At 44.2% G+C, this 26,607-nt stretch overlaps 1 protein-coding gene across 2 annotated transcripts in view; it reads right to left on the bottom strand.

Annotated features, from left to right (window-relative positions):
* The window catches only part of LOC137803806 (reelin-like), an 86,873-nt gene that overhangs the window by 47,417 nt on the left and 12,849 nt on the right, over positions 1-26,607 (bottom strand). For both annotated transcript variants that reach the window (XM_068602553.1, XM_068602552.1), the window contains exons 2-3: positions 21,367-21,474; positions 5,974-6,112 (exon numbers count right to left, since the gene is read on the bottom strand). In XM_068602553.1, the coding sequence (XP_068458654.1) occupies positions 5,974-6,112; positions 21,367-21,474 (247 nt within the window). The remainder of the gene's footprint in view (positions 1-5,973; positions 6,113-21,366; positions 21,475-26,607) is intronic.

Below are 26,607 nucleotides of genomic sequence, written 5' to 3' on the forward strand. Positions count from 1 at the left end.
GATAGGAGGGAGGCGGGGGGGATCTGGTCAGTGGGGATAGAGACGGGGGTTAGATGGCCTCGTCTTTCAAAGTCCACAATCTGCTGTCAAATAGTGAGGCATACAAGATCTAGTCCACACGGACACACACACACACACACAGACACACACACACACTCACAAGCCACACAGGAGCTTTAACATGTATGCAGATGGACAGGCTGTCACTCAAAGAGCTCCCAGAAGGCCCTGGAGTGGGTAATTACCAAGCATGTCTTCCATGTTAGATTACATGTTGCTGTCGGCCATAAGTATCCCTCAGGAGCAGGCTTGACAGTTTCCTGCTAACCACACACACACGCACACACACGCACACACACAGCGAGGACGGTTGATTTACCCTAGAGCCGTATACATGCAGTCAAATATAGAGACTGCTATCTTAAAGACACAAATATGCCCTGAATACTGACCACACGGACAAACCTGTGTAACTGATTTTATGCAAAAAGGGAGTAAAAAACATCATTTTTTTACCCGCCACACAAACTATGACATCTGAGGGTGTAGAACACACACGTTGCTTCGCTATTTTTCCCTCGTTAGACGACTCTCTCCCATCCCGTTATCCTCAAATCCCAATTAAAAGCCAATTTTCCCTCCCAGCTCACGAGGCTTGTTGGTAATCATGATTAATATGAGGCGCTTCAGCCGGGTGCAGTTTCAGTAGCCAGCACTGATTTGGTGCATTTGGACCTAGCCTTTAAAATAATACACCCTAATTGGTTGATTTATCTTCCTTGTTGAGGACCAGCTGTGGTTATGGCACAGCAATCAAGCACAACGGGAAAAAGAATGGAGCGGCAGGAAGATGGAGAAGTGAAGACAGGACAATGAGAGTCAGAGGGAAGAATGCGCTGCTTCAGAAAATCACAGAGGAGCTTGGATGAAATGTAAAGTAACTCCTTGATTTAAACCCAGCGTTGATATGTTCCCACCAATCAGGGCCCGAAGAGGCGTGGCTGGCTTCTTGGAATAACATCATTTCGTCCCCCCTCCCCTCCCACTGACCCTAAATGAATTAATTGAAAAAGGCTCTTGGAGAACATGCAAATTTAATGAAGCTCCACAGAGGAGGGATTTGGGAGTTGTTTGGCAAATTACCTGCTTGTTAGCACAGGGTCATATGGAGAGTTACGGCTCCAAATACAGCCAGAAGAAGCACACTTACTAGTCAGTATACAGCCAGGAGAAGAGCAATTGACCTTGACTACAGTTAGTGAGCAATAATTAGGGGGATTAGGAAAACAACAGCAGTTAGTAAATATGTGAGGAAGAAAAAAAAAAGAAAACAAGCTGGTTCTAAAAAAGCTGTTGGTTTGTTGTCAATATCTGAGAAAATCGGCCTCTGAAAAACCTTTGTCTCCCCTTATTCGCTCTGCCAGTGAGGGTCAGACGAGGACCAGAGGGGGAGAAAGTGAATAATCTACCGTATTGACACAGAGTCAACAACAGAGAGATGAGAGATGTCTGTAATCCAGCAGTCACATTGAAGCACATCTGCAGGAACAGAGCAAATTCTTTCTCAAACAATACTGGAGACATTCGGAGAAGATGTTTCTCCCCTGAGCATGGTTCATTTTGCTGCATTCATAATCAAGCGCCCTCTTTTTTCGTTTCAATCTCCACGCTCTATTTCATCTCAAATTGATAAGGAGGTCAACATCCCAGCAGGGGGGACGTTGACCTCCTGATGAGAGTCTGCGACGGTGGCGCGGCACAGATGTGATGTAGACAATTTATGGCAGTATTGATCAAAGCACTGATGTGTAATATTGACAGATATGTGTGTGTGTGTGTGTGCATGTGTGTGTCTCTGTGTACACAGGTGTATGTATTTTATTACAGGGGTCATGGACCGTCCCTGGGGAAATAAGGCAATATCATGGATGCAGAGACCTTTAGGGGGAACAGCAACAGGAGTCTGCATTGTGAACTGTTGAGGACATGGAGATGCCTCTATAAGTTTGATTTACTGTTAAATTCTGAAAAACTAAAACGTTTTAAAAGTTTAGTAAAGTTTAAAGAGAAGGGAATGTGAGAGATATAAGAGTTGCTGTCTTATATATCGTAACGTGTGATATATGAAAATTGGAATTATATGGGCGGGCTGTGTCATATTTGCAGCTCTGGTCGGTTTGCAGAGAAAAAAAAAGTGGACCAGATTTATGTGCTCTGTCATGCTTCACATTTATACCCCATATTTCTACATCTACAATGCCAAAATGCGATCACCTTGAACCAATCATTCATGTTCCCAGGCCCAATGTCTCCAGTGAATGTGTCACGCAGCCACAGGCTACTGTGGAGCTTTAATGATGAGGGGAGCTCATCTACCAGTGATTTTATGTTAAAACGCAACACTACATTGACTGGAAAAATAGGAAATCAATGGAGTAGACTATTAAGAGGAGAATTCAGGTGCGGGGTGAGATAGGTCATCTGTCAGCCTCACGTCTGAACTCTGACCTTTGACCTCAGATTCACCAGACTGCTTTAGTTTAGGGACACATGATTGTCATGAAATGGAAAGGTCAACTCCCGAGTTTAATTGATCACTTTAAACATGATTAATTGTCTTGTACACATGCAGCCGCATGACGTCTCGTTAGTGGGGTCTGGCGTCTTAGCAGAGGATGGCGGCTGCGACCACAGTTGTGAACGCACATGGAGTCACGTTGGCTCAGAGCGACGCCCTCTCTACAGAAGCAGCCGTGGACTGTGAGCCACGTAGTACGCCGTAGTGTGTCTCTCACAAACCGCATGCTCACACAGACCTGCCTACTTTAAACAGATGGCAGTATCAACAACACAACAACAGCCGGCATAATTACAGCACAGGAGCCATTGCTTTTTAATCACAGGTAACAAGACAAGCAAGTGTTTGAGAGCCAACCTCCCCTTCCTCACTCTATTTGGATTTCTCCTCCTGATTGCTCCTACAAGTGGTTTCAAACAGTAACCACATGTAGCAGAAATTTAAAAAATATGATCAAAAACACATCTCACACACACACGCACACACACACACACACACACACACACACACACACACACACACATACAAGGATATGTTCGTGCAAGGCTTGTGTTTATACAAATAAACCTGAATACAGCCAGTTAGCACTCGTACACAAGCAAGAATTATGCACCATGCTGAGAGTTGTTGAATATGTTTCTCTGAAGGTAGCTGTTCAAAATCCCATGGATGCATGCGCCTACACACACACACACACACACACACACACACACACACACACACACACACACACACACACACACTGACTGCCTTGGGGATGTAAGTGAAGCAGAATAAAGGCAAAGAAAGGACGAGACACACCAGTGCATCTATGCATTCGCCAGAGGAAGCTATTAACCATTCTCACCTTCGCTAAGTGCAGCAAAGCATTCAGTAGATTGTGTAGCGGCGTGGACTGTCATGTCTGAACAAGAGGAATAAAAAGTGGGGCACAACTGTGTTTCATGCAATCATTCAAGCTTGAGTTCGTTTTTTATGTGTTGTATGGAAGAAAAGGTTTGATCCTGGCCCACAGCTTTACCATGACAGCTGCAGGTATAACTTCTAAGAGCGTATTAAATTAGGGCTGCAACTAATGATCACTTTTATTACAGATTTATCCATTGGCTAATTTTCCATAATTAAGCAATTAATGAATGAATTCATTGTTAATTACAATCATCACAATCTTCGATGTAAAGGCAACATGTTTGTGTTGTTAAATAATGTTATTTGTTCAACAACAACCAACATCTTCAATTTACAGTGATATGAAACAGAAAACAGCTTGTTTGTGTATTTGAGTAGATGGAAGCAGCAGATGTTCGTTGGCATTTTGCTCCATAAACGACTGGAATAATATTGAAATTGTTGCTGATTGATTGTCTGTTAATCGCCTAGATTGAGTTTGAATTGTTTGATTGGTTTTCACTTGTGGATGTGTGTGTGTGTGTATGTGTGTGTGTGTGTGTGTGTGTGTGTCCTCCCTGTTTCTCCACCTCCTCTCCTCCTCTCTTCCAAGGCCTCCCTTCTCTTTAGATGGCAATTTACAGCCGCCCGGAAAATGAGTTCTTCTGGATGCCAACGTCACTGCACTCCATCACACTCCTGCTAGCGATCTGTCACCGGGAACGCTCCCACAATATTGCCCATAAAACTGCTCCCAGGCCCTGTATTGATGCAGTGGCTGACCAGCTCCAGCCCTGTGAAGGACATAGGATGTCTGTGCCTTTAATTTAAACACTCATGGACGCGGCCCGTGTATCAATCAGGGCAGGAATGCTATGGACATGGGCAGGACATTGCATTCATACAGTGTGTATGGTCAAGACAAATGCCATTTCACTGACATGTTTTATACCTTTTAAGGTGATTCGAAGATCCGCTATGAAACAATTCTTCGATTCTTAGAAGAAAAACAAAAAAGCAAGAGGAAGAAAAAAATGACAGGGAACAGAATTGACAGTTGTCTGATCTCAACCTCAAGAGGAATAACACTGCCATGTCAGCGCTGGAAAAAAAAACAATATGGCACCCAATGTGGCCCTGGTTTTACAGTCTTAAGGGCCTCTCCTGTTGAATTCCTCCCGGTGTCAGGTCACTGAACCCCACTGGCGGAGATGGGAGCTGTGAACTGGAACAGGGTGCAGCGAGTGTGTTCGGGTGTGTGTGTGAAAGGAGCAGTCCCGCCAGCCGGAGTGTGACTGGCTGACTTTGATAAGGTCAGCCGTAGGGGCCCCTATTGTCATACAGTAGTGGCCCCCTGCCAGCCACACTGTCACCAGCAATGGCACACTGCTGCTCCGTGGTTTACACTCGCACGCAAACACACAGCGCACGCATGGACGGCACACAAATACTGAGGAAACGCACAATCCTCGTAAGCTGACACACGCTCAACAGTAAATGTGTTTGCTGGCAGACAAAATAAAGCCAGTAAATCTGTTTGGCTCTGTGGATATTGTGTAAATGGCAGCTCCACTTCAACAAATTCCCCAGCTGAATCACTTTTTGTCAGTCTGTCCATAAAAGTCTTTGTCTGATAGTCTATCGTGTCCCTCCAGAAATTCATTGAGGAATTTTCACGAGTACTGCCAACATGTTTAATATAGTTGTCTATGAAACATTGATGTGCAATTTGCAACGTCTTTCAAATCTTGAAAGACGATGACTTGCAATTAAAAAATAAATAAATAAACAAGGGGATTAGTTTGCAGTTTGATTTGACTATACAAGCTTAGTTATATGATATATCATATATATTATATGATATATCCAGTTATATGATGATAACAATGTCTCATTTTCAGATTAAATGAACACTTTGTATGATTTAGGAGGATTTATCAGCCGAAATGGAATATAATATGTATAACTATGTTTTCATTCATGTATAATCACCTGCAACTAAGAATTGTTGTGTTTTTGCAGTCTGTCATGTTGCACTAACCAACCACTGGCTGGAGCGAGAGCCTTTAAAGTTTTCACGTTACTTTAAGGTCACCGTAGTTCTTCAGCACGCTTGGAAAGGGAGGACACACTGTTTTAAACCCCTAATAGAAGGCATTTCGGGAATTGGCGGATCTGTTCAACCACTCACACAGTTTCCAATGAGAAGATGGGCCGAGGCCATTGAATGAATGAGAGGATGGGGATTTATTGTAACACACACACACACACACACACTCACCCGTACCACTGTACAAGCTAGGTACACTACTATCACACACATACACACAATCTCTGTCCCCAGTTTAACCTCTTTCCAGTCATCATGCATGCTTTCGCTGAGAGGATGGCCTTTTCACATCCTGCGACAGTTAACGACTTCCATGTCTGAGTCAGACCCGTGACAGCTGTTGAGGTCTGTTCTTTTCTCCGTCAGCAATTATCTTCCACGCTCACACATGACTTACAGAAAGTTGACACAGCCAGTGCCAGGCGGAGGAGCGATCCAGACAAAGCTGAAGCTGGTGGAGGGCTGGTGGCTGACATGGGAAGCGACCACACTGCAAACAAACTGGGTCCCACCAAACTGGCGCTCTGGCATCACACCTGGAGGAGGGAGGAGAAGGACAGATATATTAAATGATCTCATAATTTACTTTGTACTCAACATTTGTGGGGATTATTATTATGAAAACATTTATTATCAGATGCATTTTTTTTTGTTTTTCCCCTAAAGTTTCCATTTGTTTTGTTAAAGTTTGGGTCATTAATCATCGTACATGTCACGTCTGCGTTTATCTTTGGAAACTTTACATTAGCATTATTTGTGAGCTCATTTATGAGATTATGTTTTGATTGCATTGCCTTCATAAAATGAATGTTAGAAAGCCACACCCAAAGGCAAATAATTAATAAAGCATGGATGTGATGTCAATAATTATCTTTAATTCACAGCCTCTTCTTTTTGGTTGTCAACTCTCACTGGTTTCCAATCAGCAGATTTTCAGAAATGTGTCCACACTCCACGACACTTCACAAAAATAAAGCACAATAATGAAGTTCACTGTGATGGATTGCTAAAAAAGTATCTCAAGTACGGCTGATTCATTAAATGAAAGTCATACAAAAATGAAAAATGATATTCTGTGCAAGGTGATTTGCAACAAAGTCAAACCTATCAGCTTGTATGCAATTAAAATACTGCAATAATATTTGTTCGGAGACAGAGCACGAAAAGAGAAATACATCATAAAGTAACAGCTCTTACAGACAAATCAGCATAACTCTGAATAAAGTGACGAGCCGATGGCGAGCCCCCGGACCTGCGTGATATAAGAGTACTGATACCTATACCAATGTCTCCAGTTTTGCACACTGCACACATCCACCTTATCCCATCCGCCCTTCTTTTCGTTTGATCTCATGTCATTCCATTCATATTTATTTTTTCCATCCACCTTTTTCTTCTTCTTTGCTTTCTTCACATCCACCGGTTCTACTTTGGTCTTTTTTTCCTCTCTCCAGCTCTCCTTTCATTAGGTATTTTTTCTTGACCCTCTCCTTCTTTTCTCCCTCCCTGTGAGCCGACACTACATAGCGGCGCTCTTATTAATGACGGTCTGTGTCCGGCTATGATTGCACCGATGGAATGACATCATGTCACATAATCTTTTCTTCGTATCGCAGAGGGCAAGGCTAGGACGCCGCCAGAGTCATCAATCACAGCGCAGACATACACAACAGTTAAATAATGTACTGTAGCTAAACAGCAAACTGAGCCGTGACTCTCACAAATGCAAACACAACTTGTCCATTCACTTGCACAAACAAGTGTGCATCTCCTCGGCAGAAATCTGAGCATTTGTAATCATTTCAAAGCGTCAACATCAAAAGTCAACATAGTGCGGTCCAATGTTCACAGAGAAAACACATTTAAACAAGTTTAAAAATGTATGTGATGTCTCATCTGTGCATGAAGATGTGCTGCACTGCTCTCGCGGCTGGCCTCCGCTCGACATAACCCGCAAAACACAATACTTTCCTCTCCTCTCTTCAATCATAACTCAGCTCACTGAAAACCTAATCAACAATGATTAATAACATTGGAGCTTTAATATCCCCTGAATCAATGTGCAAATCAATATGTAAAGATTGTGTGCGTGCGTGTGGTTCAAAACTAATTAATTAAAGATAAATAATTCCGCCCATTTCTGACAGTAATGAATCTGACTGCGGAGATTGCATCCATAAATACGCACAATGTCGACAGCACCATAAATGTTTCGCTTTAACTCTGCCAGCTGTTTTGTGTGTATTTATGTGTATGTGTGTGTTTGTACCGTTGCATGAAAATTATGTTGATGTGTGTATGTGTGCGCCACGGGCCAAACAAACCAAGTTGTTGTCGGACAAAAAAAAAAATACAAAAAACAAGCTTGTTTTTAAATTGAGCGACACACATTTATTTGTTTACCCTGCGGGCTCTGCAAAGGTTCCCTCGTTCTCATCAGAGACACATCAAGCTCTTTAACTAGAGTTCAAACTGAATAATCACATGATTTAAAAGGTTTCACGTGACAAAAACGTATTGTATCATTATGCTAAAGTGCGCGCCGCGTGTGGGCCTTGTGCGTCAGATTTACGAGGTGTCTAGCAGAGCCGCCTTTTACATCGCTAAGGAGCTGCTGGTGTGGAACACCACACCGAGATGTAATCACCCACTAATAATGCTGCTGTTCCCTCGGCTTCAACCGCTCTGTGTCAGGACCACGATTTACTCCTAAGCAAACACATGCACACTCACACGGGGAAACACATAAACACACATAACGGTCTTGGCTTTATTGCAATGCTGTTTGCCCAGGCAAGATCTCCTAAGCAGCCTGTCTTTACCGCCGACATACAGGGAAGCAGAAATTGCTTCTGTGCTGCTCGTTCATAGCACTCAGGCTAGCATATCTATACTTCCTCCTCTCTCTGTAAAGCCCCTCTGACACAAAAGAGTGCCATTTCCAGAACAATTTTTTTTTGCTGTTATAAGCCACCTATTTACTGTCGCAACCAAGGGTCTCAAGACAACAGATTTGGCAATAAATGTCCAATTTTGTGGCAGAGGAAGAGAAGGAGAACCACAGTGAATCTTTCTCACCACATTGCTGCGGTGCAATCTGAGAATCCCCGCAGATGTGCATAATAAAAGTTTAGCACTCGTGACAATGGAAATAGTATCTGGAAAGCTACGAAGACAAACAGAGAGAGAGAGAGAGAGAGCGTGGTGATGGAGTTGAGCAGGAGAATGAGCAGAGGGGATAGCAGTAAGCAGTAAATGGGCTTTGGCCGGTTAAACTCATTTAAAAGGAATGCAGTGCTGTCTGTCGTTATTGAGTGAATGAAAAAGGTGGGCAGGGCACCAACAACAACTTTAAGTGTTTTTTCACTTACAGTGATGAAACACTCTTGTAATACAACCATAATTAATTCACCTCAAGCTACTGTAACTTGAATGGGAAAATGAAGGAATACTGGAAGAAGTGAAACCAAACACGGGAGTCAGTGTTTGAGACAAGAAAATTAGCATAACACTGTGAGAAAATTAGGAAAATAAAGAAAAAGAGCAGCAGACAGTGAAAGAGAGAGAGAGAGAGAGAGAGAGAGAGAGAGAGAGAGAGAGAGAGAGAGAGAGAGAGAGAGAGAGAGAGAGAGAGAGAGAGAGATGGAGGAACTGAGGATATGGCTAAAGAGAAGCAGAGAGCAGTTAGACTAGGGTGAAGATGAAAAGGCAGACTGATGCACTCCAGGACACAGCAGCGCTGGGAATCGACACCGCTCACAGAATTTCTATTCCCACTTGAAAAATACACTCAGGCGTAAAAATGCAAATATCGAAACTATTCCCTTTCATGTCCGGGTGTGGAGAGAGAAAGAGAGGGAAAGAGAGAGAGGGAGGGAGAGGGAGAGAGAGAGAAAATATCACTATTATTCAAATAGATCCAAATCCCAAATGTTCCAGTAAAGCAACAAGCTGTAGTGAACCTGGGCAGAAAAAGGAGAACTCTAACATTCCTGGTTCTGTCCAGGGACATAAAAAAGGCATGCTCTTTCGTCATTGTGAAATTAAAATATATAACAAAGCCCTTCCTGTGTCCTTATACACTGGGGTCACGCCAACTTTAAAAAACTGTTTATTAATTCATTCTTCATTCTGTCGACCTCCGAGTTATGTTTCGCGGGACATCTCTCACACATCTCATCTTTGCTTTGAATGCTTGTTTTCTATTCTGTCAATATAACTTGTGCTTTGTTTATCTCCCCTTTTACACAAAAAACTCCCTTACTCAAATCACAGTACTTGACGTAGGTCCGTTAAAACACACAGTAAGTAACCGATTGATGGGAAGAACTCGCTCCATTTTGGCGTTTAACCTCTTTCTAAACAGTGGACACATTTTTATGCTTCATCGACTGTGATGGTTAACTGTGATGACTCGTTAGCAAACAATCAGCCGCGTGCAGAACTCCCCTAACGAGCTGACAATGACAGAAGTTGGAGCTGCAGTATAAATGCCACCATGCTGCATGTTGGGTAAAAATCAGCAGAGGCCACTTCTGATTCAATAAGCTGCTACAGAAGGGGAGGGGGGGGTGGGTGGGTTGAGGGGAATCATCTTGGGCTTGGGAGAACTGTTGCAACCACACTTCCACATTCAAACGCTCACATGCAAATACTTCCTCACACTCACACATTCAAACTCATGCAGGTCTTTCACATGCAGATTGGCACTTATGAGCTGTCGACAGTGATTAATGGCAAGGCAAGATGACCTGCTAACTCCCACGGTGTGACTGGGCAGAGCATGTTTCATAAATATAAACCCACGCACACACACACACATGCATATATATGCACGCTTGGGCATGCCCACACACAACCTCACTCAGATACTGAGACACACAGGAAATGGGTGTGTCAGGATTTTAAGGGTCATGTGTTGGTTGTAGGGCTGTCACCCTGACATCAATCTCTGCTGGTAATTGTAGTGAATCTTTTTAAACGCCCCATAAAAAGGAAGTGGGAAGTTGTCGCCTCTTATGTATTCATATTCAGTCCACCCATGTCTCTAACGTCTTCTCCACATTTTTCCCCTCCATCTGGTTTTTCTTCTTTTAAATATGTAAACACTTCAATTCACATCTGTCCGTGTCCTCTTTAACATCTATCTGTTTGGACACAGCCTTTTTTTTTATTGTGTATCTGTCTTTATATCTCACTTTGCAAAGCTAATGTGTTTTTCCACAGCCAAGCTCAAAACAAGTCAAATAGATGGAGTGAAAATTCTCCCCGGTGGAGCAGATGGGCAATCGGTGGCTCAGCCTGGCAGCGACTTCACACTGTAGGACCAGCAGGAGCCGGTCTCACTGGCATGAGAGCTGATAGTTAGGTTTTGGTGGCAGAGTTGCGAGGATTCGAGAGGCACCATTCAAATTGATATGCACAGTTACGAGAATCATTCAGAGTTTATACACACCATTTGACATCTGGTCAGTACCAAACCGCTACTGGATTTGGCACGTATTCCCCAATTGTCCTTCAGCAATGTCTGGCTTGGAGAGCAACAGAAAACTATTACTTTGACTGATCCGTGCGTGTGTGTGTGTGTGTGTGTGTGTGTGTGTGTGTCTGTGATTCGACTGTGTTCATTTACGGTTAATGGTTTCTAAGATGCATTCAAGACAGTTAAACATGTTTTTCCTGCGAGAGTTCTGATTGACAGGTAGGCAGCGGGAAAATGCACTTTGGTCCTAAAGGTTAAAAGGAATCTGGATGCTTGTTACTTTTTCTTCTTTTTTTTTTAAACAAAAATTCTAATAAACTGGTCCAATTGTTAATAATGAATTCATGTTCAATAAATTCCACGCTGCACATCTGCACACACATATACATAAAGGACCACAAACAGAATATTAAAATGCATGTGTACGCACAGCAGTTTGCCCGGAGAGTTAATAAAATAAATCCCTATGAAGTAGCGTAATGTGCTGTAAGCAAATGAGGATACATTTATCACTGTTCACTATATACTTTTTGATTAAAGACATAAATGTGCATCTCATTTAAAGAGCACAGATTAATAATCATGATTCACATCTTTGTCCTCCTGTTGTGTGTGTGTGTGTGTCTTCACTATGTGCACAGCCTTATAAGCAGTGATCATTATCCCACTTGTTCAGACTCAGCAATCCAATGTTACCAGCGCAGATCATTTTGAAGAGCAGGCACATTCAAGGCTCATAATTCATTTGGTAATTCTAAAAACCTGTTGGATCATTAACATGTGTTATTAAAAGCCTGTGAATGTATGGGAATCTGTCAAAAGCCAAAATAATGCCTCCGTCAAGAAAAGGCTACACAATGGCGACATAAATGATACATCACAACAGTACTGACAGCCTGGGTAGGGACCCCATATGCTTTGTGCTGCTGAATGATCCCATGCTATGTGTGTGTGCGTTTGTGTTCGCCCGTTGTGTTGCATTCACCGCCTCTCCTCAACACCATCCTCAGCTGGTCAGCCAGGCCACTGGGCGGTCTCGCGGCGCATGACGACCTGACTCTCATCTGCTATTGGCTCAAACGAGCATCCATCGCAGCATCTGCCAATCACGCTACCATGGAGACGGGTTGGCAGCGTCGGGGCGGTGGCAGGGGTCCGGCACAGCGATGCCAGGATGAAGCTGTGTGGTAATATGGGTGGTGAAAGATGCCTGTGGCCAGTGGGAGATGGGGTAGCAGACTCTGTGGGAAAATATGAGTGGGCGAGGTTTGCCCCATGAATGAAGTGGCAGTAGAGGACACCTGCAGGTCTGCTGAGCTGTATGTGTGTGTGTAGGTGAGTGTGCACACACACGTGTATTTATGAGAGGCTTCCTGTGCATATGTATGTGTTTACATTATTAAGTTTTTCCATGTGAGCGCGGTACGTTTAATTGATTGTCCTGTGAAAGAAGCCATTTGTGTACAGACAAAATGTCCGTGTTCAGGCTCCGGCCCTCAGCACCAGACCAATTTTTGCCCATATGCATACATTCACACAACTGCTCTTTCATTTAGGCTCCCATTGTATCTCACAGCATCCATCATCCATTATCCATAAACTTCTGAAGGCAAGGCCACACACACAAACCCACAACACACAAAGCCACAGCTCATTGCAAGAGCTGCCGCTATGGCTATAACCAGCTGAAAGAGAAACAGCACTGTACACAACAACATATGGTCATACGTGAACAATTACTCTACAAACTACATTATTGCTTATTCTTCTGTTATGTGCCCTATACATCATTGCATCTATCAAAAGCAATAACCGAATAATATAAAAATAATACAAGTTTGAAGGAAATAAACATTTAGTTCATTGCTGGAGGCTTTGTGCTGCTTCCTTTCAATGATCAAGAGCTACAAGCCACATAAGCGTAAATGATTAATGGAATACAGGAGCACTACTGGAGCATAATATACCCCCCTGAACTAATGTGTCATAATTGAAATGAATGTTGCTCTGAATCAAACAAGTGTTGTGTGTTTTGGAGACCCACCCTGTGTGATAGATGAGACTTCTACGTCTCTGCACAGCTCTGTCATCCATTCAAAGGCACACTCACATACTCACAAACACACATATGGTACACCCAAGTGCATGTACACATGCATGTGCATGTGAGTCATTGGTAAGAAAACCACAACAATGCATTACTTGACTGACCAGGGGGAATGTTTAAAACATATTTGATCATTAGATTTCTCAAGTTGTTTTGCTGGGGTGGACTTTCTTTTTTTTGCAATGTTGCCACATTCTTAGAAATCAACGATTCATTTGGTGAGCATAATCTTACTACTGATAGTACCGACGGCCAAAACAGCAAAAATGCAACTGAAGTTGTGTAAAACTAGAATTTCCATTTATGTTTTTGATAGAATCAAGGTGCGAAACAGCAGCCTGTGTAAAACTGGGTTCAATCCCAGGCTCAAGATGTGTGTGTGTGTGTGTGTGTGTGTGTGTGTGTGTGTGTGTGTGTGTGTGTGTGTGTGTGTGTGTGTGTGTGTGTGTGTGTGTGTGTGTGTGCACTGCAAAAATTTAAATCTAAGTAAGATGAAATATCTTAGATCAAGGCATTACACGCTTGTTTTTTGATTGACAAGATATTTCTTCTTATCAGGCAGTTTTTATTTTAGAGCATTTCACTTGTTTCAAGAAGTCTTGGCAAGTCAAATTTTCCTGTTGTGTTGGCAGATAATTTGTCTTATTTCAAGTAATATTTCCCTCATTTTATTACTTTTTTTTCTTGTTTTTGGAAGCTGAATTTTTGCAGCGTGTGTGTGTGTGTGTGTGTGTGTGTGTGTGTGTGTGTGTGTGTGTGTGTGTGTGTGTTATGTAAACCATCAGGGTGAAATGTTGCTGAGAGCCATACCTGGAGAGAGTGCTCGAGGTGTGAGGACTGTGGAGCAGCACCCAGTGGAGGACAGCCAGCCCCAGTACCCCAGGATATGCTTACCACACTGGGTGGCAAAGTCACTAAACTCCCCTTCCCCCACACCTCCAATCCTCCAGCACCCATTTCTTCTTCCATCCATCCGTCCGTCCATCCATCCATACATCCATGCATCAGTGAAGCCCATGAGCGGCTGGCTTCTGTGGGTGTGTGTCATTGTAGCTTGGCAGGCACACACCACAGCTTTAACAGCAGGCGCCAGGGCTAATTTGATTTTTAATTCAACACGACTCCTCGGCTAATAGTTTGAGCTGGGGATTAATTAATCTGATTTGACTTGTGCTAATTTCTTGCACCCACGTCCCTGCTCCCCACCCGTCAATGCAGCAAACAAACAAACTGGTGAGGCCGGGGTCTCGCAGGCTCTGTCCTGACACACATGTTGAGTATGAGAGATAGAGACCTGGGGCGACAGGTGAGGAGCCAGTGGGAAGCAAAGCATGGTGCATGCGCAGCAAGTGCATGTGTGTGTGTGTGTATATGTAGTATGTGTGTGTGTACCTAGATGTGTTTATGGAGGAGGCTGGAGCTGAGCCTGGGCTGACTGAGGAGTGCTGGGAGGCAGTGAACTAATCACAGCAACAGCCTGGCTCTCGTAAGGAGGGCGAAACACTGAGAAGGTCACCAACTATTTTTGCTGCCAAAATATGGGTCAGATTGGATCTGGGTGAGTTGTTCACAGATAACTTGTATGTGATGTAAAAAAAAAAAAAAAAAAAAAAAGGGCGAGGCAGTGGAGCATTCCTGTTCTTCTCTGAGGCTTTTAGAGGGTGTAGGGCCAGATCCAAGCCGGGCCCTACAGGGAGAAACCGGTGGAACCACTAAGCTTCCTCATCTCACAGAGTCAGAGAGAGCACTTTTTCTAATACTCTCTGCAAGGGAACTTTAAAAATGAATAGACCTCAGAGTGCAGCCTGGATGGTATGCACTTTGTGGAGAAGGCTTTGTAAAATCACTTTCTTGCAGTTTGCACACCAAACCCACAGATGCCCACACACTTGCAAGGTGCATGTGGAGGTATAGCGCATAAGGAGTTTTATATCACAACACAACAAAGACACATTTCAAAGTCGACTTGCCTCTTTGTTGAAATGATGCAAACCCACTAGTGTTCACAGAAATGTGTCAAAGTGAGCAGTCTTTTAGTCAAAGCTCTTTCTGTCTTTATTTCTCTCTCCTCTCTCATTCTCTCTGGCATGTAACCAACCTCTCTGCATGGCAGAAAATAACATTGCTCTGCTCAAGAGAGACCACACATGGGAGGAACAGCCTACGCCTGCTGCTCTCTCCTGCAGGATAAAAAAAATAAATAAAATAAAACTGGCGAACATCTCACACAACACTTTGAAATCACCATCAGTCAGTCCAGCTCCTGCCTTCCCCGATTTCTGCTCTCGTGGTCACCCTGGACCTGTTTTACTATACATTTGAATGCAGCGAAAATACAGCGAAGAAAATGGAAAAAAAAAACACTCAAATGCTCAGCATGTGCATGCCCCCACAAAAAACTAATATAAACACACACACACACACACATACGCATGCATGCACACACGCACACCTAGCTTCACTCCCCAACACAAATAGATGCACATATGCATGAGCATGGACACACAAACTGAATACCACATACAAATGCGAGCACACCTAGTGAAGCCGTGGGAGTTCAAAGACGGGACTGTGTTTTCCAAGAGAGCGAGTGTGCATTTATCCAACCAGTAACTCCCAGCAGCAGTGCACCGACAGGTCGAATGTACCGTCCCACCTGAGACACAAGACCTGCACAGTTGGGATGTATGGCACACACTAATGCACTAGTCCGGAGTCTGCTGTAGGTTCACCTTGAATTAATAATGGATTGCGCTGTATTCTGTTTGAATTCTTGAAAGTTGCGATGGCTTTTCGCCTCTAAAAAGACATGTGCATGGAAAGAAGTTTCGTAACTTGTGACGCGCGATCACCCGAGCATTCCTCTGGACTCTGAGAGCACCCAAATGTTTAGCCACCTGTTAGCAGCTTCGAGGCATTGTGAGATTGGTGGCGGAGGACGCTCTGGGCAATGTGAGGGACAGAACAGAGGCTCGGTCTGGGCGTGAAGGGTGGGAAAAGCCCTGTGCCAGCAAAGCAGTGAGATTTACAGCAAGCCGACCCAGCCAATCGCGAGTCTGATCTAACGCTGTGCAGCAGAGAACACAAATCACCTCCCATACATAACCCAGCCCCCGACAACTCATTTCATCTTCTGCACTAATGAATTCATCATCAGGAGGGATCTGCCTTTGGGTGCCTCAGGTCTGAGCAGAGAAGGAGTAATGGCTTAGATAAGCACGCACATCATCATTATCAACATCATCGCAGCACTACCTTGCCTCTGCTCAGATCCGGAGCAACAGTTTGGGACAGTGCAGTGTCCTTGACAGAGTTGCAACAGGGGAACTTCAGGGGAGTCCAAGGTTGGATGTCAGAGCAAATGTGTCACAGAGGCGCATCTTCCACGTGAGAATCAGCATGATTGTGTGTATGTCAATGGAATTTGAATGTGTTGTGGTATGAGTGGATAAATCAGCGAGTGTGAGAGCAAGTGTGTACTTGGGTGTGTGTGTGTGTGCGTGTGTGTGCATGAAGGAGTCTAAGCGGCGCAGTCAGGGAGCTGTCAGCAACGAGCCAAGGAGCAGGTTGATCACAGGGCTTCAGTGCGTTTGAAGTCTCCTAGGGACTGACAGCTTCTCTCCCCATGGGAACCCCTTCCCTCACCCCTTTCCTCCTCCCAGCACCACCCTTTCTCTATAGCATTCCTCTTTATCCTCCATCTCTCCCTACACAGTATCTCCATCTCAGTTTTTCTCCTCATGCCATTGATGGAAGAGGCATGCGGAAGCACACTTGTGCTCCCCTGGGACGGTTACTGCTTCCAAAACAAGGCTTTGTTCAGCAGGAATCACACCTGTGAGTGTGTCTCAGTAAATACTGACACGATGAGCTGCCATCTCTCATAGTCTGACATTCTGACTGACATTCAATCTGGCTTAGTGGCAGAAGGACACAGACAGCCGACCTTCAGCCTTGAGATGGATGATTATGTGGATAGCAGGATTTGCATGCATAATTGTGCACGATGAGAAGGAAAGAGCGTCCGTGATCGTGTCATGTATTTCCCTATGTTTCTAATTCTGCATGAGTCCTGTTAAAAATGTGTATGGTGTGATTACACTTTTGGCGGCGCCTTCTCTGGCCCCTCCTCCACAGGTCAAGGTGCAGCAGGATTTCATCTCTAAACGTGCTGTGCGCTCGCATGAGCTCATCCGTCATGGGGACAGAGTGTCGGCTGGATGTCCCTGTCACTAAGCTGTCCATTTTGTCAGACAGCCAGATCCATCATATTGAGATGGGGACTGGTCCTTGCTAGCAGAAGCCAACCGCCCGCAAATACATACAAATATGCAAATTAACGACAAAATAAACATCACCCTGCAAACGAGCCATCCATCAATGACCAGTTTCTCAGCGGCTCAGCATTGGCACGGCAACACCAATCAGCCACTCCGTCAGAGGGAGTGATGGAGCGCCACCTTCTCATCTTCTCTCCCTCCTTCCCCCCCCTTACATCATTCACATACTGTCTCCCTTTCATTGGTCCCTCTTCGCTATTTTTCATTCATACTTTCTCCAATTTTCTCCTCTCCCTCACCACTCACACTCATTCCCTTAATCTCAAACACTTTGTTAGCCCCATGCTGGCATTTTCGCCCATCCATTTCCCCCCTCCTGTCTATTTTCAAAGCGCTCTCCTTCCATCAAGTGCCTTTTCTTCATCATCGTAATTATAAAATATCTGGAGACATTAAGAATGAATACTTGTCTTTGTGTTTGAAAGGATAATGATGTGATGGGAAACATTTTGCCATTAAGTGAGCAATGCAAATTAGACCACATGTGACAATTCTTTCCAGCCAGGCCCGGTCTGTGGAGTCCAATACATCACGTCATTATTGCTGTGCGACATACAACAACACACTGTCCTTATTTAAACCCGACCAAATAAATGAAAACGATGATGACAATTTACAAAAGTCATTGTGTTCATCGTAAAAAGTTTGAAATCTGTGCGAGTTCCTAACAGAAAGACAAGAGGCGGGAATGGAAAGAAAGTGCTCCTAATGGAATAACAGTCAAAGGAGGGAAAGACACGCAGCAGTAGTTGCAATTCTCCAGCGGCTGAGTCAGTTCAGAATCATGTTCCTTCTCTGGCAATGTGTTTAACTATCCCCTCGCGCAAGTTTCAGTGTAAAACCTGTTGCAAACGCGTCTGCTTGGCAATTAGGTTGTCAAACTATGCAAGGCGATATAATGAAACAAATCACCTTGCAGACTCGACCTCGCCCATGAACTGTGTATTGTGACCGAATGAATCCCACAGTGACATGTCGAGTCCTTTCTGCCAGCGCCTCACACTTTAAAACAGAATAAGTGTTGCGGCTCTGCCTCAGCCAGACTGGTTCATCGGGCCCCTTAATTAAGGTCATATTTATAAAAACCACACTCAATTTACACATCTGTGTTCTGCCTCTCTCAAGTGGGTATATCTCCCAAACATAACATTGTTTTTAGCTCCAGTTTGTCTGATTTTGCACTTGCCATAGCTAAGCAATTACGGCATCATAAAGGTTTGTGGTTAGCCAGCCGCCGGCTAGTGGGGGATCCCCTGCCTTTAGGAAGCCCAGCAGTCAAAGATATGGCAGTCCTCACAGTACACCGATTACCACCCCAATTGCTCCATTACATTTTGGTTAGTTCGACAATGAGTGGGTGTTCTGGCGACGCAGTAAAAAGTCTTTCCCTCAAAGCGTCACATTTTTATTACTAATGTAGTGTGAAGTGCATTGTTATTCAGACGGAGTGGAAGCCAATAAAGTGCTCAGTCCACTGTCTCCATACAATGGTGTGTGTGTGTGTGTGTGTGTGTGTGTGTGTGTGTGTGTGTGTGTGTGTGTGTGTGTGTGTGTACATGTGATGGTATCTACATTAGTGCGTGTGACATATAAAAAACAGAAAAACACAAAAGACAAAGAAAGAGGGACAGTGATGGCGCATGAGCATTTGCATGCAGTGAGGCCATGCGCCGGTTTCCCCGTAAAAAGGCAATGAAGGGTGACACAGAAGGCCACAAGGAATTGTCTCTTTCTCGGCCGGCAATCGTTCTGTCTCTTACCACACCAACCAATCAACATCCCCACAGAGAGTGTGCACAGACTAACATCTCTGTCTCTTCAGAGCCCTGCCTTTAACTGTTTATTCGTCAAACCACTTATGCTCACTATTTTTCCGTCATTGCCTTTCTCTCCGCTGGCATCAACCCAGCATCAATTCAAGATCTACAAACCTAAAAGTCTGATTTCAAATCTCAAAGGCATTCTGCAATCTTGATTTGCCTCTACAGTCTTCTCCCCGTGTGTGAGATACTCCGGTGCAGTGAGGTGAACTCTCCTACTGGAGTTCATGTTGATTCCCGCACAGACACATCTGTCATCCACATGTTACCTCAGCCAGTCGCTGCTCCAGCAGCTGGAGTGTGTGTATGTGCTATTGAGTCAGAGTGGATGGGTATCTCTTTTTTGCATTCTCTGGGTGTATATGTCCATGTGTAGCTGCGTCCCCTACATGCCTCCATTGAGGGGGATTAGAGCCGCACCCTATGTAGGGCCCTCTACACTAAACACGGGGATTGTAAAACTCCCTTATGGAGTTACATGACCCTCTTGTTCTCACAGATCTTTTTATATTTGTCACAACACCAATGGACATCAAGCAGTGTCTCGTTCCATTGTTGTTCCATTGCATTATCTTCAAAGCATGTTGCTTCGTCTCTCTCATGCACAGCATAACCAGGTTTCCATAAGCTCATGAATGGAGCTCTTTTAGTCTCTCTCTCTCTCTCTCTCTCTGATGATGATGATCATTCTTCAGCCCTCCAAAGGCCAAAGATCCTCCTCTCCAAAGATGTGACCCCTTAGGCTGCGCTTGGGATCTCAAGGAAATGCCATCTACCTTACAATTGTGCAGAGAAATAAACTCAAGGAAAAGTAAAATTGTAATTGAGACAGCAGTCTCACTAATAAATCACCTAAGTGTTTTGCCTTTATGTCTGTGAAGCACACTGGGAGAGGATGCAGTAGAAACAGAGCAGAGAGGCACAGCGCAGAGAGCTGATCGGCTGCTCGGCAGATTACACATACCGTAACGGAGTTATTTACACACACAACATGCAGCAGCTCAGAGTTTCACGAGCTGCTGCATGTCAGTCTGTGCAGCCCTTCTCTTAAAACTTTTAAAATCAATGAGAGTGGAGCAAAGGTGATGCAATCCTTGCCTATATGCCTCCCCAGAAAGCAGGGCTGCCAAGAGAGAAGAGCTGCCCCGGTTGGGGTGAAGTCAGCGTCTCAAGAACAGTGGAGTTAGTCGGGATAAGTGAGCCCGCTGGGCAGCAGTTCTGGGCCAGTAGCCATGCTCTCACAGGACTTCTTTATGGCTGATCCATCACCCGAGAGAGCCCCCCAGCCTGCACGGAGGGAATCCATCCGCACATGCTTCATCAGAGTCTAAAAATACGCTTTGTACTGTACTTGTCAAAACAATTTACGTGACAAATCTAACTTTTGAGATAACACACAGCTATGCATGGAGATGATGCAAATACAATATGTTGATTATGTTGAGAACACTGCAAGAATAACACTAAAAAGTCCCCAATTCCTTGATTGTTTTTTAAATTCTTACTATTGAAATTATACAGCATATAATCCAAGTACAATGCAACTTTTCTGGAGCTCAACATCTGACCAGCTGGACTGATGGTCATTAATATTCTCTTCTTTATTATTTGAGGTTTGGTTTTGTCTCTCAGAGGGCTCATAGTTTTGCAGATGTGTTGCCCAATATCCTTTCCTTTTCTCATCTCATAATCAGTTTTCAGTTTTTCTTCCCTTAAGCATCAATGAAAACGCATCTGGCCAAAACCATGGTCACCACATCATCCCCACTCCTCATTCATCACGGCCTGTCACAACAGGAGAGGGGAAGTGGTCTTTTGCTCATTCTGGGAACGGATGTGGAGAACTGAGCTGGATCGTGCTCGCTGTGATACTGCATAGTCCCAGGACCAAGATACTATTTACATTATCAAAGAGTGGCTTGTTTGTGCTAAAATGCAAAGCTCAGCATTTAATGAGGAATTTGTCATTTGTGTTGGCACAGAGAGCCTGAGTGGGGAAACGACTCTGAAAAGCCTACAGGGATTTCTTATGAGCACTCACCAAAGCCAAACGCCGCTGGAGCAGGAATGGGAGCCGACTGGACTGGCGTGGAGGTATAGAGGCCCGTCACCAGCAGACCATCAAAAGATACACTGGTAGAGATGGTAACTGAGGACACAGAAACAGGATACATGTAACATTGGAAGTCACTGTCATTCCACATCCAGTCGGTTATATCGTAAAGCAATTGTTTCACACATGTAAATTATGAAATATAATACATGATCCTCACATCTATTAGCGACCCTTTATTGATAACTCAAAAGAGGACAGTGAGATAAACTGTAAATTACTGCTGATAAGGTGTCAGATATCACAAGTACTAAGTTATGTTCACACTTCGTTTGCAAGCTACACAGATAATTAGTTGGTGTGATGAACATTCGTGTGGACAGGAAGACTGAAAGTGAATACACGCTACAGCTCCCTAACATCCTGCTGCTAATGAGCACAGAGCTCGGGTTTTAATAAATGGAAAGCGACCATTTACTGGGAGGCCCATGGGACCAAACGCCCTGCAGGGGCAGAGGAGAGCGCACAAATGTGCAAGCAGGTGTTGAAGCAACAATGTCTCTCTCTCTTACACACACACACACACACACACACACACACACACACACACACACACACACACACACACAGTGGCACAGTGACGTTTGAGTCACTTTCAAGTAATTGAAGAAAAAACACTCCAAAACCACACAGTGTGTCTCACAACCAACAGCTCAACAATGTAATCTCGCTCATCCTGAACAAATCACTGCACTTTAATCAAAGCCTGTCCACATTGACAACCAAGTTAGAAGAGATTGGTGAGCTAATTGGCTGTAACTTTGATAGCCTTGCTGAGTCTCCGTTAATCACAGGTCACCACAAACAGCAGCAGAGTAGAGAACTGCCAGAGGTCTATTACCCAGCTGTACAGAGATCTACAGCTTAGTGGATCCAGCAGCAAGTTCACTATTGATCTACCCAGTAAACAAAGGCCCTGAGTGACGGGACCACAGAGCCAGCTACATCGCTGGAGGAAAAGAGCTCAGCCACTGGACTCCTTCCAGCCAGACGGATCAGAGCACTGGGGAACAGTCTGCGGCTCAAAGGAGAGCACACCCCCACAAAAATACACTTTTACACTTTGAGGAAAACAATCCTTTCCAGTGGGAAAAGATGAAGACATTGTTATTTCCTGACCCTGCAACCTCCCGCTTTTGGGGGACAAAATGAATGGGAAATGGAGGAGACACCCGAGGCGTTGGTGCGTTTTCTGCAAGAATAGCAATATGTTGGTTTTGGTTTCAGGGCATTCTTTCTTCGAGGATTGGTGTGGGATTCTGGGCAGAGCAGACTCCTGTGTGGCCCAGTCTTCCTGCCAGTCCGTCTCGGTGACTCCATTAACACGTCCTCACGCAAGGCGCCCAGCGTTTGGGTGTGTGTGTGTGTGTGTCTGAATGTGTGTGTTCTGCATGTGTATGTGTATATTGGAAGTGCTACACCTTGTCATAAGAGCACAGTTCAGCCCATCTCTCCTCTCCCGTCTCTCCTCCATATCAAAGCCTCAATAATGCATCCCACAAGTCTCGTTATTAAATCCGGACATGTCCTCCCCTTCTCCTGACGTGATTCTTACACAGTAATCCAGCTGTATGTTGTATTTACCATGCAACAGTAAATTACATTTGTTAAGTCTGCGCACTCTGAATATTTTTAAAAAATGCCCACTTAAGCCATATGATCGAAGCCAAATGAAACATGGTGAACAGGGTAAACAGGAGCTTAATAATATAAATTCCTAATATAAATTCCTCTTGTTGTCAGATGTGTGCACTGCAATATTTTCCAGCATGAGCAAGAAGCTGTATTGTGAGAAAGAGATATTTTGCTTGGCAACCGACATATTATCATATTCAATCCATGTTCCTCAGTGCACCTCTAACAACTGCAACGCCAACAGAATGCAGAGAAAATGTCTTTCCATTCAAACAAGCAATTACCATGCTCATTCGGAGCATACATGTGCTCCTTCTTTATGCTATTTTTGCTTTTCTGAATACATTACCTATTCAACAAATCCATTTCCAGAGTGTGGTGACCCAGGTCATCAGTGTTTACATGCTGTTGTATTGATCCAAGGCCATGGCATGATACAGTAGTAATGGAGTAATGGACTGCATTTAATGTAGTAAGTTGGCCCAGGCTTCACCAGCTTCCATACACACAATATGCTCATTTCTGCATTTCCACTGACCTGCAAGGTTATACACACTCCATTAATCTCCGCAGACACTGGCATATGAGCTACACGCACACACAAAAAATGTTCTGCCTCCACCATGCTATTTCTCTCTTTATCCACCGCTTACACCTCTCTCCCAGCCTCTTTCCCTTCGCCTCACTCCTGTTTGAGGAACCATGGTAAAAATGCTCTCTCCTGCATTTTCCCCCCATCTACTCCCTTCTCATGCATGTTCTGCTCCCTCGCAGCAGTGTGCCTGCACTCTGTTTGATGTGGGAGTTGAGGTGGAGGGGAGGCAAAGCTAAGGGCACAAGGTTACAATCAAGAAACAAGAACAGGGGCGAAAAGGGATGGAGAGAGTAGTAGTAGTGGAGTGGCCCACTGGAGAGCAGCGCTACCTGATCAATACAAATGCAAGATCTAAATTATTTAGACAGGCCTCTAACACCCCTCTCTCCCTCGCTTGCGGAACGCAACAGACGAACGAGCCAATCAGATCAGATCAGATCAGATCCAATCACCTGTGGGGGAACTTCTCACACGCACACACACACACACACACACACACACACACACACACACACACACACACACATCTAAGGGAGGAGGCTGGCGGCCTTTGATGGTAGCCTTTAAAATTCTTGTCCATACTTCATTTCTGAGTGCTTGGCTGAGGGGATGAGGAGCCACGAGGAGGGAATGGGGGTGAACTTTATAACCAACGCTCTCATTCAACACATTAGCAGGTTCTGTGTGAACCTGCTGTGTATACTTTGTTCATGTGCAAACACACCAGGTGGTTAGGCACAGTTCATCCAAACATCTGGACTGCATTTTAGGCTTTTCCAACTGTAAGACTTTCAAGAGGCCAATAGCTTTACTAGCAAACAAGACTTTAAAGTGAAGGACATACAAAACAGGACTTGTTTGCTAAAAATAACTCTATGTGTCTCTAAAATAGGTATTTTGGATACAATGCAGACTATTCGGTTTATGAATCAATCAACCGATGCACACAACTTTAATTGTATACTATAGTATGTTAACTCTGTCTATTTTGATTGCCAGGTTAGTGTTGGGGGAGGGGAGGGGTTTGGGTGGTGGCAGAGTAAAATGTGCAGTTTGCAGCTGTTTATATGTTGAGGAGCCAGAGCACTCTCTCGCAGGTGCATCATGGGTGACCTACAGGTCCTCTTGGGTACTCTGGATCCCTCTCTTCCACATGAACTCCACATCCAAGAGTCTACATGCTCCTGGACAAGTCCAGCTTCAGTAGTTCCTTGTTCACCAAGCTTAGAAAAAAACACTCATTACACTTCATGCATAGCACTCACACCAACATGCACACGTTCATACTTTATACTTGAACACACCACAGAGCACCTCCCTTGGCCCTCAGCCGACATGTAATATTAATGATGCGATGTGGTATGCCTCATTACAGACACACACAACCGTGCTTCTACTCAACTATTGATGGGCCCTGGGCTTTCTTCACTTTCTCTGGATCCACCAGGAGTGAAGTTCAGGAACAAAGTACCAGCCCACCACACAAGCCAACAAAACACACACTTATTGCTGATAAGTCTTTCAGAGCTTCAGCAGACACAGACAAAAATTACAGGGTGATGACTAATCAATGATGAGAAATTTATTTTTGTGACAATCTAACGAGCAAATATAAGATCACAAAAAAATTGCTGGCAAATTATCCATGAGCAGAATGGGGGATGCTACTTTTTCGACCCCTAAACTCTTTTAATTTATTTGATTAATATTTCAGCTTGAATTTCAAACGTCTTATCGTCTGGTAATCAAGATTCCTGCTATTACCAGAGTGGATCACCTCATCCTGAACGCTGTAAAAACATCCTTAACATGAGACAAACATGGCACTATAGGAAGTTAGGGAATAGATGTTTAAAATGTCATCAGATACGAGAGTACGATTTTACACTGGTCCCAAAGAGGAATGCGTTTCCTGTAGAAATGAATGCACCTGAGGTAGACAGATAATCTGTTTTTTCCCCCTGGTTGTTTCTTTCTTTCTTCATAGTGCACACAGTGAGGGAGCAGCCATGATTGATAGATGGTTTTGGCCAATTTCTCAAACAGAAAGCAGGTCTATTAAACAGTGAAAAACAGACCAAAGTGTTGCGCACTGTGTGCTCGGTCAGCAATCATATTAGGGGCTTGAAAAATAGGACCCGGTGGTATCGTAAAAACATTGGTAATGCCTCGCTTCAGGTACAGCAAAGCATGGTCGGCACTGTGGTTGGCAATCCTTAGCGGCATGAGCTCATTCTTAAAAAACAGCATGGCGAGGGACTGGGCTGAAGCTGGACAGGAAGTCTGGGAGCTATGAGAGAAGACCTGATCTATGTCGCAGCCAAGACAACTTGCATTTTCAGTCTCTGTATGGTTGGCACAGCCTGAACAGATCCTTTCTGCTCTTTGTGTACAAACACACCCACCAGTCTTCACCACACCCACATTCATAACCTTAACTTTCCTAAAAACAAGTCTCAGAAAACATTTGGAAAGTCCCCAAGACTGAAAAGACGTGGCTACTACACAAAGAGGTTCTGACAAGATTGGATTTGGTAGCACTCACTTTGCACTCACTTGAGCACTCACAGACAAAAAAAAGCATAGTGTGCACTGTTGCATGATTACAGCATATGATAGAAAGAGTGAGTCAAATTATGTGAAATGTTAGACAGTTGAAAAGAGATACTGTAACAGAAAGTATTATCAATGAAATCCCCTTTTTTTTTAATCAAGTTAATTCAGGAGGACACCCTTTTTGTTTCCAAATGGATGAAGGTTTTCCTGGCAACAATCTGGATAAAGATAGCCGACCATCTGACCCATATCCCACTGGCAGACACTCACGTGCCCCAGAGAGGACCAGGAAATGGAGACCAGACCATGGGGAAGCTATAGTTCCATCTGTTTCCATGGCCATGCCAGTCTCGGGGTGCCACTACACTCTGAGCTTCCTGAAA

Source organism: Clinocottus analis, unplaced genomic scaffold (assembly GCF_023055335.1).
Source record: "Clinocottus analis isolate CAN_PGR_092001 unplaced genomic scaffold, fCliAna1.0.p SCAF_6, whole genome shotgun sequence".
Lineage (NCBI taxonomy): Eukaryota > Metazoa > Chordata > Actinopteri > Perciformes > Cottidae > Clinocottus > Clinocottus analis.